An 18780-nucleotide genomic window follows, 5' to 3' on the forward strand; every position below is an offset into this window, starting at 1 on the left:
CAGTGAGGTCATATCCTCTCATGGCTTTTCATACCACTGCTATGCTACTGACACTCAATCTTTCCTGGATTAGACATTCATGTTTTTGCATGGACCTCAGCATGGTCAAGGATGGCAGTGCATCAGTTAAAAATAAATCCCAGCAAGACTGGGCTGCTGTATATCCTTGTTGACGCATCTCTATGTCAAGGTCTTGTGATCTCTCTGGGCATTTCTCAGATCACATCATGTGGCAATCCCATGCAACCTTGCGGTAGGTGGACAACCACTTGCCTAACACTGCCATGCAAGTGTCTCCTATATAACATGAGGAGGATCCTGCCAATTCTATCCGTTCAAGTGCTTGATGAAGTCAGCTGCAAGACTTGTTTTCATTCTCTGCAAGTTCTCTCACATCACCCCGTTGCCGCGTGCCTTCCACTGACTTCCTGTAAAGGCCCGCATTAGATTTAAAACACTGATACTTGTCTACAAAGCGAAAAACGGGCTAGCCCTCACCTACCTGATGGTACTTATTACACTCTTACTATACACTCTCTTCAAGTCTCAAGCATGACTTGACTGGAACCGCTATCCCTGAAGGTACAAGGAAGACATGTCTTAAGACTCTACACCGTCCTGGCTCCCAGGAGGTAGAATGACTTTCTCCTCACTATCCAGACAGCTCAGCCACTGGCTGTCTTCAAATGAAGACTACAGTCTTTCCTCTTCACCAAGTACATAAAAAAGTGTTTTCTTTTTTTCCTGTACTAACCTCCTTAAAGGTTTTTTCGGTTGATGGTATTCTTGACCCACACTTGGTGAACTTGCATATGGAAATATTTTTGATAGAGGCTGCAAAGTATTTCTGTAAGTCACTCTTTATAAGGTGGTCTGCTGAATTATGTAAATGTAAATGTATTGTAATCTAGGCTGCGTGTATTTTTATGGGTTCCGGATGGTACTGAAGGAGTATGTGGTATCTGGGTTGCAACTCAGTCTCTCTATGAGTGAAAGCACTTAAGTTGGATGTCAGACTCTGTCAAAGCTATGTCATGTCTCCACTCCTGCATATGGTCTTCATGGACATGATATCAAGACACAGCCGGGGTTGGAAAGATGTCCGGTATGAGATCCTCAAGGTAACAGATGATGAAGTTATTACCTTTGCACTAATCTAAAGTGGATTTCCAACACACAGTTTGCTACTTAGTGTGAAGTGCAGCCACGTCACACTAAAACCACACCTCCACGTTCGAGACCATGGTTCTCTCCTGGAAAAGGCAAGAGTTGGATGCTCCCTGTAGGTGAGAAGAAAGAACTTGACCCTGGAGGAGGAGTTTAAGCACCTTGAGATGTTCTTCATGAGAAACGGTTAGCAGCAGCAGTTGCTGTACCAGTTCATGGTAGTGAAGAAGGGCTCAGTTGTCAGACGAAGCTGTGGATAGTGACTGATACAGCAGATCCAGTATGAGGTTCCTGCAGAGGGTTTCTGGGCTAACATTCCATGGTAAGGGGAGATCTCAGCAATGCATGAGCATCTCAGATGTCTGGTCTGCTCTTGATAGAAATGTATCAGGAACATCCCACTGGATGTAGAGTTTACTTTGGGAATTACTTTCTGAGGATTCTCAAGTAGGAGCAGCAATCTTTGGCGCAGGACAGTGAAGTCTGGGCTGACCTTCTCAGCCTGTTGCCACTGCAAACCCCACCAGGAAATGTAAAATTAATGAATCTCTACACTCAACGTGCAACGATTTGTGCAAATACACGTCGCAATATGTCTGCCACGTCTGGAATAGCTCTGAACGGGACGTCTCATTTTGCATTGCTAATACCCGTAATATCATGTTTTCCATTTCTGAAGCGAGCTGAGCGTAAGGGTTAAGGTAAAGATAAAGGTGAGGTGAGCCTTTTCAATAGACTAGAGATACATCTATGAACGCTTTCCATGGCTTTGCTTTGGTAAGAGAGTGTTTCGCTTTCTCAGACATTCTTCAGCAGATGATCTCACTACTTTTTTTGTGGGAGGACGAGTCGACATCGGTTTCATTAAAAAGAGCAAGAACAAAAAACACAAACATCGCGCAGGCTGACGTTTCAGCGAGCAGGGGGTTCAACATGATGGAAGGGCATCTGCATTCTCCAGCCGGTTCCTACTCCACCCACGCATTTAGTCCATAATATGATCCCAGGTTTCATCTACGGAAACACGTTATTCTCGGAACAATGTAAAGTTTTAACATGTTGTCGAGTACTTTAGGCAAGGATGCACAGGAGGACCAGACAAAGTGCAGTCCTCTTTGTTTTCTTTTTGTTTTTTCTTTTTTTAAAGGTGAAAAGCAATGAAATGATATGAATGAACGATAGATGGGAAACCTAAAGACATGCTCAAGTACACAACAATGCAAACAACACACTCAGAAATGAAAGATCAACTTATATGGATTTACAATCAAGGTAAATTCAGAATCAGTAGTCCTCCATTCAGACTGGTGTATGTGTGTGTGTGTGTGTGTGTGTGTTTGTGACCGTATGTGCGGGAATCCACCAATGATTTGCTGATTTTCACACTGTAGTGCTCTCTTTGAAAGACTGTGAACACACTCCACACAAATGGATCAATTTCTGTCACAACCACTAAGAGTACGCTCTGTCTAACAGCGCAACTCTCTCAACCCCCCCCCCCCCACCGCTCTCTCTCTCCCCCCTGATACACTCATATAAACAAAATAGTGTTGAATGAGATTATAAACTCATGAATTGGTTAAAATATCAGTATATGCACACTACATGAGGAAACTCATTATCATTTTAAACTCTTTATATTAAAATCACTTATCGCTAAGAAAGATTATACTACTGAACTGAAAAGACGGAACCCAAAGATGCTGGCTTTGTAGATAACTCCACTCTGGAAAGTCTAAAACATCGTCTGAGGACACCTGGTCACACACCTGGTATTTAGAACTAATCCATCTTTCCACACTTTCTCTTCAGAAACGTATACATTACATATCATTGGTTAATTATCCTCACCGCGTTCAGGGCGTTCACATTTTTCAAGAGGAGGGGGGTGGCTGTTTATCGCTGCTATAACGTAAGTGACAACAGGAACTAACTTGTCTTGTGGACGTCCTGTGACATGAAAGCTAACTATGGAAAAGTATTCATTAATATATACGTCAACTGGGGGCAGTGGTGGCTTGGCGGTTAAGGCTCTGGGTTACTGATCAGAAGGTCGGGGATTCAAGCCCCAGCACTGCCGAGCTGCCACTGTTGGGCCCTTGAGCAAGGCCCTTAATCCTCTCTGCTCCAGGGGCACCATTTCATGGCTGACCCTGCACTCTGACCCCAACTTCCTGACAGGCTGTAACTTCACTGTGCTGTAGTGTATATGTGACCAATAAAGACTCATTATCATTAACCTGTGGGGTTTTTAAATGTGCTCTGGAAATAAATGCTATATATATATATATATATATATATACTTGCACTATTATGAGGGTGGGAGATGGTCAAAGGGTATTGATCCGTGTTCCACTTAATGTTTGTGGAAAAAGTAAAAACCACTACAACAAAATAATGTGAGAAAACAAAAGAAGCTGTGATAAAAGTCAAGTTCACAAAATGGATGCTCTGTGTGTGTGTGTGTGTGTGTGTGTGTGTGTGTGTGTGTGTGTGTGTGTGTATAGAAGGATTAAAGGCTCCTTGAATTAAGGTTCCCATGTATATATTACAGTAGGTGACTAGGACAAGGAGTGACAGAAAAGAGCGAGAGAGAGAGAGAGAGAGAGAGAGAGAGAGTGGAGGAGGAGGTGAGAGGTATTTTTTAATTAAAAGAAGGCTAAAACTGTCACAAACCAGCTGTGGGGAAAAACCTGCTATTAGTGTGATTTCGGTACAGCCTCCTTGCAAGGTGTGTGCGTGTGTGTGTGTGTGTGTGTGTGCGTCCATCCATCCATCTATCCATTTTCTATACAGCTTATCCTACAGGGTCGTGAGGAACCTGGAGCCTATCCCAGGGAGCATCGGGGCCCAGGACAGGGTGTGTGTAGATGTCCTCCTTTGCAAAAAAAAGAAAATTGTGTGTGTGTGTGTGTGTGTGTGTGTGTATGTGTGTGTGTGTGCAGAGAGCATGCCTGGAATGTGTGTTTTCAAATCTGGTATTTGAGCCTGCCAGTGCTTAGTGATGAGAATATCCGGTGTACTCATGTACGTTATTTTCCTGTGTGTGTGTGTGTGTTCGACTGTCTATTTGAACACACACATTTCTTTGAAGCAGACAGTAGCGTATGATATGAAATGAGTCTCAAAATGATAAATAAATGCGTGCACAATTATCCATGAACTGGATAAATGTTGCGAATGCATTCAGTTCATCACTTCATTATAAATTCCTCATTCTTGTACAAGTTTAATAATGAGACGTTTCGACACGGTAGGGTTAAGCAGTTATTTCCACCTCTTCCTAATCCTCTGATTCGCCCAAATCCGATCTCAGAAGTCTAAAGTCCAGCAAAAGTTTGTTCATTTCCCTGCTAAAACTCTTTTAATTACCCGCTGAGCTGAATCACGGATCACCAGAACGTGCTGGACTTCGATCCTCAGGCTTAACGCAGAGAACACCAGGATTACAGAGACTGTGGACTTGATTCCGTTTAAACCAGGCTTTTCTGAAAGAGAGGAGAGCAGCACCACCTAGTGGTGAAAAGTAGGATTTGCAGTTTATTTAGTCTTGATCCAGAATGAAGAATAAAATTGGCCAGATATCTGTGTATAGATCTGTGTATTGATGCCGATCACGTGATTATTTGTTGTATATTGAATTCTCCTCTGGTGTAAGGTTTGTAAGGACTCGTGTTGTGATTAGAATCAACATTCAGTCCTACGTGCTTGCTGCATGCTGTAACACACTATATGATGTCTACACACACACACACACACACACACACACTGTAGCGTGTCATCTCATTGTAGGGACCTCCTGGTGCTTTAGGGGAAGATGGTCGAATGGGGGCTCCAGGTCCACAAGGCCCTCAGGGACAACGTGGACAGAAAGGACAACGTGGATCGGAAGGAATTCTTGGGGTTCCTGGAATAAAAGGAGATGTAGTAAGTAACATACAGTCACACAACACACACACACACACACACAGACATCAGACATTTACATGATATGAGAACTTTTACCAATGATATTGTTATAGTCCACGTTACAGTATAAATACTACTCTGTTCACATCTGGTCATGTAAATTTGCATAATAAATGCTGATTATTATGAGCTCATAGGTGCATTTGTGTATAACATATATTGTATTTGTGAGTTTCCACTGTCCGTAACATGAGCTTGTATTGCGTTCAGGGCACTATAGGAATTCCTGGATATCCTGGACAAGATGGATCCACTGTGAGTGCATAAACGTAGTAATAAAAACTAGACCTGAAAGTATATTGTTTGCCATGTATGTCTTACTGTGACTGATTTCATCTTGAGGGTCCTCGTGGACATGTTGGCCCTCCCGGTCTTCCAGGATTAGATGGCTGCGAAGGAACCAGAGGAGATCCAGGACCTGCTGGCCGTCCAGGACCAAATGGTGGAATGGGACCACGAGTAAGAAAAACGGATTAGCTTTGGCACACAGGAACCCGTGGGTTTGGAAGTACAATTAATCTCAATTATTCAGTGAGAGAATTTCATCCGGGTCTGAAACGTCTCCTCAGTGACGTCAAACGTAAGTGATAATAGTCAGGTTTAACTGTTGGCTACTGAACATCGTATTAATGAGAAGACGATGAGAACGTAGGAGTAGCCGAGAGCTGAATACCTGAAAGAAGGAGAGTGCTGGAATTATATCTATGGCTACGATCTACATATAAGGCTTTAATAGATATTCGAAATATATTGACTGTGAGAAATTGTGAATGGAAAAGAAAAAAAAAATGCACACACGTCACTGCTTAAACGCTTTGTTCTGCAGGGACACCCAGGACCAAAGGGACCAAAAGGAGTTAGTGCATGCAGATATTCAAGGGTTCCTGGTCAACCTGTGAGTGAAACATAAATCCTAAGCTATACTAAAGGCTTTTTTTGTTTGTGTCGTTGTGAATAGTAATATTGCTCCTGACTACTGTTTGACAGGGTTGCGATGGACCTCCTGGTGATCCTGGACCTCGAGTAAGTCACCAAATCATCTGGCTCTATTTCAACACCGCATAGTATAGTGTTTTTAACACGACTTGCTCGTAATTAATTAATTAATTAATTAATTAATTAATATTATTATTATTATTATTATTATGTGGTCAGATGATGTAATGAAAAGGCTAAATCTGTCAGTGCTGTAGCGTTGTTGTTTTTCTTAATGCAGATTTGGTCGTATTGAGTTATGGACGCGTGCTCGGTCAGCTTATCCTTCAAACTGTGCTCGCACGTTGTTTACAGGAGAGCACGTTAAATGAACAAAAACACTGACATTATTTGATTCATTTGACAAATCAAATTAATGAATTGAAAGCTGCTGTGTGTGCACTCGACACGTCAGTGCATGGTAAGAATAAAATGCAAAATTATAGGATGTGCTGGATCAAGTGCTATTTTAGCACAAACTGGTGATAATGAGGCTCTTAATGCAGATTAAACGGTTAAATTAAGCCAAATTTGTGTTAACTTATATTAATGTTACATCGTATTATTGTACCTGAAGACAAGAAAAATTCCCACACAATTTCCTTCTTCAGTGCGTGTTTTCTATCTCGGACTTTTCAAGCTTAAAGGCAAGTATTGGGGTTAAAGACGGCGGTATAGATGTTACTGAAAACCACCGTCTTGGAGTTCTTCTCAATCCCGTTAACCTTTTTTCCCATTAAACTTCTACTCAATCTGGCAACCTTGGCTGCACAAACAACATGCAGCAGCTACTTTTCATAATGTGACCAGTACATTGATGTAACTTGACTCTGAATATGAGTAACTTTCCCTGCATTTAAAAACAAACAAACAAAAAAAAACCTTAAGACTCTAACTCTGAATATGACTGATTTTAAGAGTACGGTGCAAGACATGTTAAATATCGCATGTTTGTGTGTGTTTCTGTGACCTAGGGACTTCCTGGACCTTGTGGCCCACAGGGTCCACAGGGGAACCCTGGAGATCCTGGATTACCGGTAAACCATTGACTCTGACTTCCTGTTTATTTTTGCAGTAATGTAATTTTAATAGTGAATTCTAATTTGATGTGCATTTCCTACATTTAGTACATTTAGGAACTTTAAGTAGATTTGGCAATATACTGTTACAATAAATTAATATTTAATCTTTAATATTTTCAACCATTAAATGACATTAAAGCTGGATTAGGTGCTTGATCTGCCAGTCTGTCCTGAGATAAAACTGCTAAACCTGGCAACAAAGATAATTTAATGGTTAATGTTAAACGACAAGAGAAATTTGGCACATTGAACAAGAGGCATCTCTCTCTCTCTGTCTGTCTGTCTGTCTGTCTGTCTCTCTGTCTGTCTGTCTGTCTGTCTATCTCTCTCTTTCCAGGGTGGAAATGGTGCTCCAGGTGTACGAGGTGCTCCAGTAAGTTATATGCACATCCTTCACTTTTATCTTAATAATAAATCATTAATTTAAGAAAAGTAGTGTGTAATTCACTGCACTTACCATGATTGTTTTTCTCATAGGGAGACACAGGAAAACTGACTCCTGGTGATGGTGGAGATGAGGTGGGTTTTGTATATTTGTGCAGGAGATGAGGTGTGTGTGTGATGCGCATAGTGGGTGTGTAAACGTCTTTTTTTCAATTTTATAGGGAGATACAGGGCCAAAGGGTAATCCAGGGCCCACTGAAACCTTTCAGCCACCAGAAGAATTGTTCCTCAAAGGAGACAAGGTAAGTTACTTATCTAAATCAAGACACTTGTGTATCATATTCTTGTTTCCTTCTGGAATTAGTGGAGCTTTTCTATGTGCTTGTTTAGCGTGTGTAGCTCAGTACTAATTGCAAAGTAACCATGTGAAGTTGTAATATTTAACTCACGCTTTTATCTAAGACGACTTACAATTGAGACAGGACACGTCTGGGTCCAGGCGTCCAGGACAGGTTCCTTCCAGTACTAGTGGAGACTGTATGGAAGAAGAACAAAAACCTACGCAGGCACATCATGTACAATATCTATTGCCTGTGTCTCTAGCAGTGACTCCACTTCCTCATTCAATATAGTCAGATGACTTGGATCTTGCACCTTTGTGGGGTGTTCAACGCTGCTCAGCTGAGAAAATGTGGACAGCGTGCTCAGTATCCAGTGATCCAATGCCAATGCTTTAACTCCAGAAGGGTAATCAGCCCACCTTTGACTGCATTGCTTCAATCCTAGCACTCCTGGTGAGTTGTGCTTGGCAGCTTTGGCAGTCTTTGCCCCGACTTGAACCCCCTTGTTGTTCTGGTCCTCTGCCTTGGTACCAGTGTGACACACACATGCTGCATCCTGCCTAACACCTTACATTTCTTGTTGTGGTCTTTGAAACTCACTTATTTGGAAATGTGTCAAATATAGATCGCTCTGATCGTGTTTCATGCAAAGACCAGCAATCATCCAGTGCCTCATGAATCTGTGTGTCAAAGACCTGCCCAGATACCAGAGGTGTTTTTACTAGCATTTAAGCAAATGAAACCTACCTTCTCATTTGTGTCAACAGACCTAACGAGTTGGAGCACTGCCTGTAAGAGTTTTGTGCCCATTTAAATCTTCCATCATGGGCATTTTCACCTTGAGTGCAAAGAGCAAATGCGCCACGGTGTTAGCGATACAACTCGTCTATATTCCGGTTCTGATGTCCAGTGCAGGTTTGATAGCAATGCATTGTCCACTTGTACCACTCTCTCTGTACTTTTTCTCGACTTAGTCTCTCTAATTTCTGCACTGATTTCATTTATATGGTTCCCCATTTACCATTGCAGCCATTGTTTGTGCTCTTATGCCAGATTTCCTTGCTCTTGAATGCATATTAGAGCTGTTTATGAAACTGGTCCACTGTGGAAAAGCCCAGCCACTTGCTTGGGATGATATCCCACAGCATGGGTCAGACAATTAAATCTGCCGGATTCAATGGAGGATGAAACTTTAGTCATGCCAAGGCAGCTTAGAAAATGAAGTGCCGAAACAGAAAATACATCAGGGTCTTGCCACGACAGGCAGTTGTACTAAGCTACACCGAACTCTCCACTTCACTGCACTGTTGCATTGGCAGTAACAGGTCTTGAATTTGCCCAATGCTTGCTCCTGCGTCATCTACATTCCAAGGGCAGTGAAGGGCGCTCATTCCCTCCTATCTCTTCTATCCACAGGGTTGAAACTGAAATGATTCCCTATATCATTTTATATGTAAATATTATATTATGACACATTATTCACACACAATAAAAAGAAGACGTTAAAAAAAAAAAACAGTTATGGAACATAGACAGTGATATACAATTACATTTCTTATCAGAAAGAAAAGAAGATGGATGGATTAATGGATAATCTTGTTATTTTAGGGGTCAAAAGGACCTGACGGACCCTCTGGATTGCCTGGATATAAGGTAAGTGTGTTCATGCTGATCTAGCTGTTTGGTTACATGAGCCATTTCTTTTGTGTCTCTATGGTTTATTCTAGATGATTCATTTTAGGTGAGAAATTAATAAGGATAAGAAAATCTTGAGCCAAAACAATAGGATTCTTCTAGAATTTCAGTGCTTGGACCCATACATGTAAAATATCACCATGGGGAGGAAGGGGAGAGGGGTATGTATGTATGTATGTATGTATGTATGCATAGCACTTGAGATCAAGTATCTGTGAACTGAGAATGCAAAAGGCTTTAATGACAGTTATTTACAATAATCTGAACGGGCCACATAGCACAAGTCTGAATACAAAACAATATTCTCCACAGATCTACTGACACAAGGAACTCAACATGGACCTATGGTGCTCTTTTGAGGGATTTTATATGCCTTATGTTCAGTGATGTACTGTAAGTGTCTGTTTTCCAGGGAAATGTCGGATCTGCGGGGGAAACGGGAGAGAAAGGTGTCGCAGGTTGGCCAGGACCTACAGTGAGTGTGAATTTTTATAATGCTTGACAATCAAACAGGTTTCATATCAAACCGTAAATAAATAAATAAACCTGGCAAATACTTCATGTAGTGATATTCTTGCAGTATCTCTGATCTCTATGTATTATGGCTGCATAGGTTTATAATGTGGCTTAGCGGTTAGAATATTTGCCTCGCACCTCCAGGGAATGGAGTTATCATGTTCTCCCCGTGCTTCACGGGGTTTCCTCTGGGTACTCCGGTTTCCTCCCCCAGTCCAATGACATGTGCTGTAGGCTGACTGGCGTTTCCAAATAGATTGTAGTGTGTAAATGTGTGTGATTGTGCCCTGTGATGAGTTGGCACCCCATCCAGGGTGTCCCCTACCTTGTGCCCCGAGTTCCCTGGGACAGGCTCCAGGCTCCACCCGACCCTGTATAGGATAAGCGATATGGAAAAAGGAAGGATAACTAACACAAGAGTTGTGTCTTAGTGCCTGATCTTGACTTTTACTCAGCTTGATTTATAATGTTTATTAAAATTCATCTGGATGTCTTATTTTACTAATTTCAAACTTGTTCAAAGGGAGAATCTGGCTATCCTGGGCATTCTGGCAGACAAGGAATTAAGGTACAAAGCTCTGTGTGTGTGTGTGTGTGTGTATTTATAGTGAGTTCAATGTTGATGTTTGTTATATGTATTCTCTTTATTCCTACAGGGTGAACAAGGAATGTCTGGACTCTTAGGTGAATGTGGCTCCCCAGGACTAAAGGTTTTTTTTGTTTTTTTACCCTACCTTACCATTATTCGGGTTAATATTCCACGGGCCGTATTCAGAGTTGGTGACTTAAGTCCAAAATTTCCGTCGATAATGACGTCACTACGAATGAGACGATAATTGTTGAAATAAACATGTAATAGGAATCTAGTAAATTGCCAATAAAGAAAACATGCCCAGTGTGTGCACTTAACTCAACTCTGAATACACTCAGATTGTTCGAACATTATACAGTATACTGTAAATACACTATCCTACTAATGCTGTGTTTGTGAATGTCTAACAGGGAATCTCGGGTGATCCTGGACCAAGAGGGCAAACAACATATTTCTTTTATGAAGCAGGTATAGCTATCAACCTCCACATATCGCAGTGTGTGGGGTTTTTTTGCACTGGGGTGCATGGACTAGAATTGAATGGCTAATACTATTTGAATAAATTTTAAACGGTTGTTTTTACTTCAGCCTTTTCTGGCAAGGAATTCATTATGTAGAGAATTTACAGAGCTGATGAGCAATCCACTTCAGCTTATTAGTATAATGGCACAACAATCAGCAGTTCTAGAAAACACTGCAACGTGTTAAAGAATGGTACTTTCAAGGACTCATCCGAAAGATAATGAACTGAAATGGAGTCTATAGCAGTCAGGATCATTACGATTGAACATTATTGTAATGCTTTGAACATATGAGCAAAATTGCAATGATGGTGATTGTAACCTACTGGTCGTGTTTGACCTGGATCATGTGAAAACAACCCGAGATGCATCGTAAGAGTAATTTGCTGTTCATTTGAACATCCTTCCTGGTGTTAATGTGTTGCAATGCATCTTTAAATAGTGTATCCTTGATCTTTGTATGATTTGAGTAGATGATTATGATTTTGTTGCCATTGTTGACTGTAGGTTGTGTTGGTGAACGAGGATCTCCTGGGGCCCCTGGTGTCAAAGGAGACATGGGATTGGTGGGTCTGCCAGGCCCTACTGGTCGAACAGGAATATCTATACCAGGTGGGGTTGTCTTGAGAGCTAAGTCAAGAGTTAAGATTAAAATTAAAGCAGCAGTTGGAGATCCATGATTCTGACTTTGGATGTAAGCGATTTTAGCATGGGTTAAGTGCTAACATGTCAGCTTTATTTCCTCAAAATGCTTTGCATGCCAGGAACCCCAGGCCGGCCAGGGATGGATGGTCCTCAAGGCCTTCAAGGTGAAAAAGGAGCGCCAGGAAAGAGAAGCACTGAGCAGATCCCAGGGGAACCTGGGAAACCAGGGCTCCAAGGGCCAAAAGGGATTCAAGGGGATCCCGGGCCCACTGGTGGGTTTACATAGAGTAGACAGAAATGTGTACTCTCTGCACTACTGTTCATCCATCTTTCGCATGTATCTCGCTTTTGTACAGATACATATGTATTATTGTCTGGTTTTGGTATATATACAGTATCTCACAAAAGTGAGTACATCCCTTACATTTTTGTAAATATTTGATTATCTCTTTTCATGTGACAACACTGAAGAAATGACACTTTGCTACAATGTAAAGTAGTGAGTGTACAGCTTGTGTAACAGTGTAAATTTGCTGTCCCCTCAAAATAACTCAACACACAGCCATTAATGTCTAAACCGCTGGCAACAAAAGTGAGTACAGTCCTAAGTGAAAATGTCCAAATTGGGCCCAAAGTGTCAATATTTTATGTGGCCACCATTATTTTCCAGCACTGCCTTAACCCTCTTGGGCATGGAGTTCATCAGAGCTTCACAGGTTGCCACTGGAGTCCTCTTCCACTCCTCCATGTCAACATCACCGAGCTGGTGGATGTTAGAGACCTTGTACTCCTCCACCTTCCATTTGAGGATGCCCCACAGATGCTCAATAGGGTTTAGGTCTGGAGACATGCTTGGCCAGTCCATCACCTTCACCCTCAGCTTCTTTAGCAAGGCAGTGGTCGTCTTGGAGGTGTGTTTGGGGTCGTTATCATGCTAGAATACTGCCCTGCGGCCCAGTCTCCGAAGGGAGGGGATCATGCTCTGCTTCTGTATGTCACAGTACGTGCTGGCATTCATGGTTCCCTCAATGAACTCTAGCTCCCCAGTGCCAGCAGCATTCATGCAGCCCCAGACCATGACACTCCCACCACCATGCTTGACTGTAGGCAAGACACACTTGTCTTTGTACTCCTCACCTGGTTGCCACCACACACGCTTGACACCATCTGAACCAAATAAGTTTATCTTGGTCTCATCAGACCACAGGACATGGTTCCAGTAATCCATGTCCTTAGTCTGCTTGTCTTCAGCAAACTGTTTGCGGGCTTTCTTTTGCATCATCTTTAGAAGAGACTTCCTTCTGGGTCGACAGCCATGCAGACCAATTTGATGCAGTGTGCGGCGTATGGTCTGACAGGCTGACCCCCCACCCCTTCAACCTCTGCAGCAATGCTGGCAGCACTCATACATCTATTTCCCAAAGACAACCTCTGGATATGACGCTGAGCACGTGCACTCAACTTCTTTGGTCGACCATGGCGAGGCTGTTCTGAGTGGAACCTGTCCTGTTAAACCACTACATGGTCTTGGCCACCGTGCTGCAGCTCAGTGTCAGGGTCTTGGCATCTTCTTATATCCTAGGCCATCTATATGTAGAGCAACAATTCTTTTTTCAGATCCTCAGAGAGTTCTTTGCCATAAGGTGCCATGTTGAACTTCCAGTGACCAGTATGAGGGAGTGTGAGAGCGATGACACCCAATTTAACACACCTGTTCCCCATTCACACCTGAGACCTTGTAACACTAACAAGTCACATTACACTGGGGAGGGAAAATGGCCAATTTGGACATTTTCACTTAGGGGTGTACTCACTTTTGTTGCCAGCGGTTTACCAGGTTGTCACATGAAAACATATAATCAAATATTTACAAAAATGTGAGGGGTGTACTCACTTTTGTGAGATACTATATATATATATATATATATATATATATATATATATATATATATATATATATATATATATATATGTATGTGTGTGTGTGTGTGTATGTATGTATATATATATATATATATATATATATATATATATATATATATATATATATATATATTTGTATTGAACTTTTTTCAAACCATATCTAACTGGGCTTTAGTATGTTTTGATTATAGTATGCGTTTTGATTATTTAAATGAATATTTTGATGATCCGATGTGTTCTTCTGCCGCTGTAGTCCATCCAATGCTTTTCTGCTTTCCACACTTGTATAGAGTGGTTGTTTGAGTTGCTCTAGCCTTTCTCTCAGCTCAAACAAGTCTCCTCTGTCCTCTCTCATCAACTCAACTCAACATCAATGGATGTTTTTTTTTGTTTTGTTTTTCTCGCCATTCTGCATTTTGATATTTGGTGATTTCAATCCAACTCCATCCAATCCAGATGCCATGACATTAGCCTAAATTAACCCAATTTCCAACTCAAATTTCTTATATTCAACTCAATTTTGGCTTTATTAATACACAGCATCCAATTTATTAGGGAATCAGAACCAGAGTTCAAAGCAGGTATGAGAGCAAAGGCGGATGAGGTAATCATAGGCACGTTCATGTTCATATGTCACGTATCAATAAGAATTAGATCAATCACGAGTCATGAACCACCACAGAAGAGACGCTACAACAGGCCAATGACGGGACAGGCAGGACTAACACAAAACAGGTGAACACGATCAGGTAACAACCCAAAGACAGGACAAGGGTGGAGACAAGACTGAAACAGAAAAACAAATGACACGAAAGCTGGGAACTGAGTCTACTTAATTGTTGTCCTGTTTTAGTGCTAGCTCTAGTCCACTTAGATGCCTTAACTTTGAGATACTTTAATTTTAATATGTGTGTCTGTGTGTGTGTGTGTGTGTGTGTTGTAGGATACTCCTGCATCCCCGGCCAAAGAGGAGATCCTGGAATCACAGGAGATAAAGGTCCATCTGGTTCTAAAGGCAATGAAGGGAAACAAGGTGATGCAACCACAACATTCTCACAACCATAAGCAGAGATGTGAATATTTTCATAGGGTAACAGTTAATATGAATAGCACTAAGCCATGTCATGAGACCGTAGGTGTTTACGAAGACTTACAGTGTTCTTTGAGCAATGAGTAAGAAATGACACGTAAATAATTCACGCCAGGGGGCAGGGTGTGATGCGGCAGAGCACGCAAGCCGAATGGCACTACCCCCTACTACCGAAGTGCATCATTTTCGTATAACAACAGGGCTGGAGTATGTTCTACTTGAACCTTAGCGTAACCATTTGCCAATGTTTACGTATAATTTATGAATGTGCAAACGGTCACACATTTGTATTGTTTACAGTTAGATTTCTGTATTCTAGAAATATTTCGTTTTTGAAATATACACTTATCCCAGTGGTAATGTTTGCATGTGAAAACTGATTTCAGGATATAATAAGTGTTTTGTGTGGGTGTGGTTTTACAGGTGACAATGGTGACTGTGGTTGTGCGGTCAGTACTTTTTACGGCGTTAATGGTTTCCCGGGTGAACCTGGCGAACCCGGTGCTCCAGGACTGCAGGGGCTTCCTGGTGCACGAGGTGAAACTGGCCCTGATGGAGAACCTGGGCTGAAAGGACATTTTGTAAGAAAAAGTCCTCCAAAAAAAATCCCTTATTTAAAAGAGTGAATATTCATATATTAATATACATTTGAATATTAATTAGGATTATACAACAGCACTGTTGAATTCTTAAATTTGATTGGTCAGAAGGAGTTAATAATTGAAATCACAGGTTGATATTAATGCGCCTGTTCGAACATGCTATCATTTCTATAGTAACAGGTTATTCACAAGGATCTAATAAACTAAAACTAATACTAAACAGAGGTGTGTTTCACAGAACAGTGTGGTGTGTTTTTCACAGGGTTATCCGGGTTTTCCAGGTTTCAGGGGGATAAAAGGAGAAAAAGGAAACCTGTTTGTGATGAATATCAAGGGTGAGACATGTAGCACAGTGCTCTTGCAGGGTTCTGAGCATATTTTAAACTGAAAAATTATAACATTCATATTTACTTTAAGGTCAAAAGGGACCGGCTGGCACACCAGGGACTGAGGGCAATCTGGGTATCAATGGCAGGTGTGGGGATCATGGGAATCCTGGCCCTCCAGGAGATTGTGGTCCAGAGGTTAGTTATCTAAAGGTTGTGGTAAAAGTATTGTGCCAATGAACATTAAGAAGGTGAGATCAACACAAACAGGGGAAATTTGCAAAATATGACAAATAGATGGTAGATTTATGGATGGATGGATGGATGGATGGTATATCTTGGGAGAGGGATTATCAATGGCTAGATCAAGGATTTCTCGATGTCTAAAGAAATATGCTTGACATAGCAGTTCTTCTTCACACTGACAGATGATTATTCCTTTTTAAGGGTGAAAGTTTTACAGGTTTTCCTGGTGATCGAGGTTGTCCAGGAAATATGGGTTTCAAAGGTGCAAGAGGTCCCTGTGGACCACAAGGCTCAGGCATTCCTGGGCCAGTAGGTCATCGAGGACATGAAGGTGACCAGGGACCTCCAGGACAGAGAGGAAATGTTGGGCGTAAAGGAAACAAAGGTAAAATTAACTCGTTAACTCTTTTCAGATTCTCATCAGATAGCGATGGTTAAATGAGAGATTTTGTGTGAAAAAGACATCGTCTTCATTCGTCTTCAGTAACCTCATTATCCTAGTACTGTAAGCGTCACACTCGAACTGGAGCCAATCCCAGTAATGCTGGACACGGGATAGGACAATTCACCCTAGCACCGTTCACACATATTCACAAACTCGTACCTTTGACCAATTTACTGCAGCCAGTCTGCGTATCTGCATGTTTTGGAACGTGGGAGGAAACCTGAAGAACATGTGAAACTCCACATGGAGAGTAACTCAAACCCAGGATCTAAATCTGGAACCTGGGAGCTGTGAGGCAGCAATGCTAGTCCAGGATTGTCATTACTAATTAACTAATTAACAGACTCCTGTTCTTTGGCTGACAAAATTGGAACCCACCTCAAGGTTCAAAATATTGGGTGTTCTGAGATGCTTTTCTGATCATCATGGTTGTAAAGAGTGGTTATTTGAGTTATTGGTTTTTTTTTTGACCATTCTCTATAAACTCTACAGCAGGGGTGACCAATCTTATCTGGAAAAGATCGGCGTAAGTGCAGGTTTCTCATTCCAACCAAGTAGAAGACACACCTGAGTCTATTGAAAGCCAAGATCAACTGATTAAACAGGTGGAATCAGGTGTATGTCCTGCTTGATTGGAATGAAAACCTGCACCCACACTTGCTTTTTGTGGATAAGATTGGACACCCCTGCTCTACAGACTGTTATCTATGAAAATCACTGGAGATTCCTGCACTTTTTGAAATGCTCAAACCAGCCAATTTGCCACCAACAACCATGCCAACGTCACTAAGATCCTATTTTTTTCTCCCATTTTGATATTTGATGTGAACTATATGTGTAGGTGAGTGTAGGTCAGGAGCGATGAAGGAGTGATGGCATTAGAAGCAACCACTACAAAATGTGGAAACATTATGCAAGGCACTGTATGCCGAGTTGACTTTGTTTCCTGTGTAGGTGATATGCAACTCTGTATACCTGGCAGTCCTGGAGTCCGTGGACCAAACGGAGAGCTTGGTGACCAAGGTAGCTGTTACAGCAAAACACAATAGATACTCAATTAATAGCTGAGTTAATAAATAATAAATTAATGGATGAAAGAAAGTATGTCAGCTCGATCATAAAAGTGTGAGTATTTCTATCTTATTACAAGGAAAATTATTATTATTCTAGTAAGTCTCTGTGTAAGTACCTGATTTCCTAATACATTTTAATGTAACACTTTTATATTCTGTATAGGCCGCTTAGGAGAGGAGGGAAATCCAGGGCCTTGTGGGGATCATGGAATAAATGGACCAAAGGGAGAGAAAGGAAACCTTGGAAATCCTGGTTCTAATGGCCCTGCAGGTAGTGACTACACTAAAGTCAGAGCACCTGACTGGTTTCAACAAAAAAGAAAGTTGAGAATGGTGCCAAGCACAAATGTCCAGACAAGACTGAAGCTGTAGTCAGAAAACATCATCACTGAAGGCTAGAGAACCATTAATACCTCTTGTGTATGGATTAAAGATGAGCCATATTCTCAAACTTTACATCTACAGTTCAAGCCTTGCAACATTGCTAAACTGTGGACAATTTAATATTGCCTTGTTTCACTTTATCAGGGTTATGTGGATCTCAGGGGGATCCAGGAGACTGTGGACCTGTTGGAAAGAGTTTGCATGGGGAACCAGGGATACCCGGCAATACTGGACCCACAGGGTTACAAGGATGCATTGGAGACTCATTGGTAGGAGAGCGAGGGCCAGTGGGCCCTAGTGGGCTCACTGGCTCTTTAGGACCTAAAGGATTCCCTGGAGCCCCAGGGTCACTTGGTAGAGAAGGTAGGCATGAGACAAGCAAGCATTAATGCCATTAGATTAAAAAGAGAGAGAGAGAGAGAGAAGATTAACATAAAAACATTTTACTATACAGTTATTGTGTATATTTTTCTTAGATCTTTGGGTTGCTGTATGGTTTGTGCTTCTACAGGCTCTCCTGGTGTACCTGGAGCTCGAGGTAGGAAAGGAGAGCCAGGAGCAAATGGTCAGCCTGGGAAAGAGGGGTCTGCAGGCCCATGTGCAGTACAGTGTCCAGTTGGAACAGTGGGCAACCCAGGACTTCCAGGAGACCCAGGCTGTAATGGAAATCCAGGTGAGAAGGGTTCGTCAACGACTGCATCAATGTTAATGTCAGGTTATTTTAGAAAGTTAGGAATAATCTCTTATTATGTATTAGGAAACTGATATTCATCCATTGCTTTACTCCTTGAATACATGATATAA

At 41.7% G+C, this 18780-nt stretch overlaps 1 protein-coding gene across 1 annotated transcript in view; it reads left to right on the top strand.

Moving 5' to 3' along the window:
* col4a4 (collagen, type IV, alpha 4) overlaps positions 1–18780 on the top strand; it is a 51579-nt gene that overhangs the window by 18689 nt on the left and 14110 nt on the right. Inside the window, exons 5-29 of the mRNA XM_053647642.1 lie at positions 4960–5094; positions 5347–5391; positions 5479–5595; positions 5963–6031; positions 6124–6159; positions 7086–7148; positions 7531–7566; positions 7671–7712; positions 7799–7879; positions 9527–9571; positions 10026–10088; positions 10653–10697; positions 10786–10839; positions 11132–11189; positions 11750–11854; positions 12007–12159; positions 14754–14843; positions 15324–15481; positions 15765–15837; positions 15920–16026; positions 16276–16459; positions 17474–17542; positions 17756–17863; positions 18121–18339; positions 18488–18649. Coding sequence (XP_053503617.1) covers positions 4960–5094; positions 5347–5391; positions 5479–5595; positions 5963–6031; positions 6124–6159; positions 7086–7148; positions 7531–7566; positions 7671–7712; positions 7799–7879; positions 9527–9571; positions 10026–10088; positions 10653–10697; positions 10786–10839; positions 11132–11189; positions 11750–11854; positions 12007–12159; positions 14754–14843; positions 15324–15481; positions 15765–15837; positions 15920–16026; positions 16276–16459; positions 17474–17542; positions 17756–17863; positions 18121–18339; positions 18488–18649 — 2317 coding nt within the window. The remainder of the gene's footprint in view (positions 1–4959; positions 5095–5346; positions 5392–5478; positions 5596–5962; positions 6032–6123; positions 6160–7085; positions 7149–7530; positions 7567–7670; positions 7713–7798; positions 7880–9526; positions 9572–10025; positions 10089–10652; positions 10698–10785; positions 10840–11131; positions 11190–11749; positions 11855–12006; positions 12160–14753; positions 14844–15323; positions 15482–15764; positions 15838–15919; positions 16027–16275; positions 16460–17473; positions 17543–17755; positions 17864–18120; positions 18340–18487; positions 18650–18780) is intronic.

This window comes from Ictalurus furcatus, chromosome 17 (assembly GCF_023375685.1).
Source record: "Ictalurus furcatus strain D&B chromosome 17, Billie_1.0, whole genome shotgun sequence".
Taxonomy (NCBI): Eukaryota; Metazoa; Chordata; class Actinopteri; order Siluriformes; family Ictaluridae; genus Ictalurus; species Ictalurus furcatus.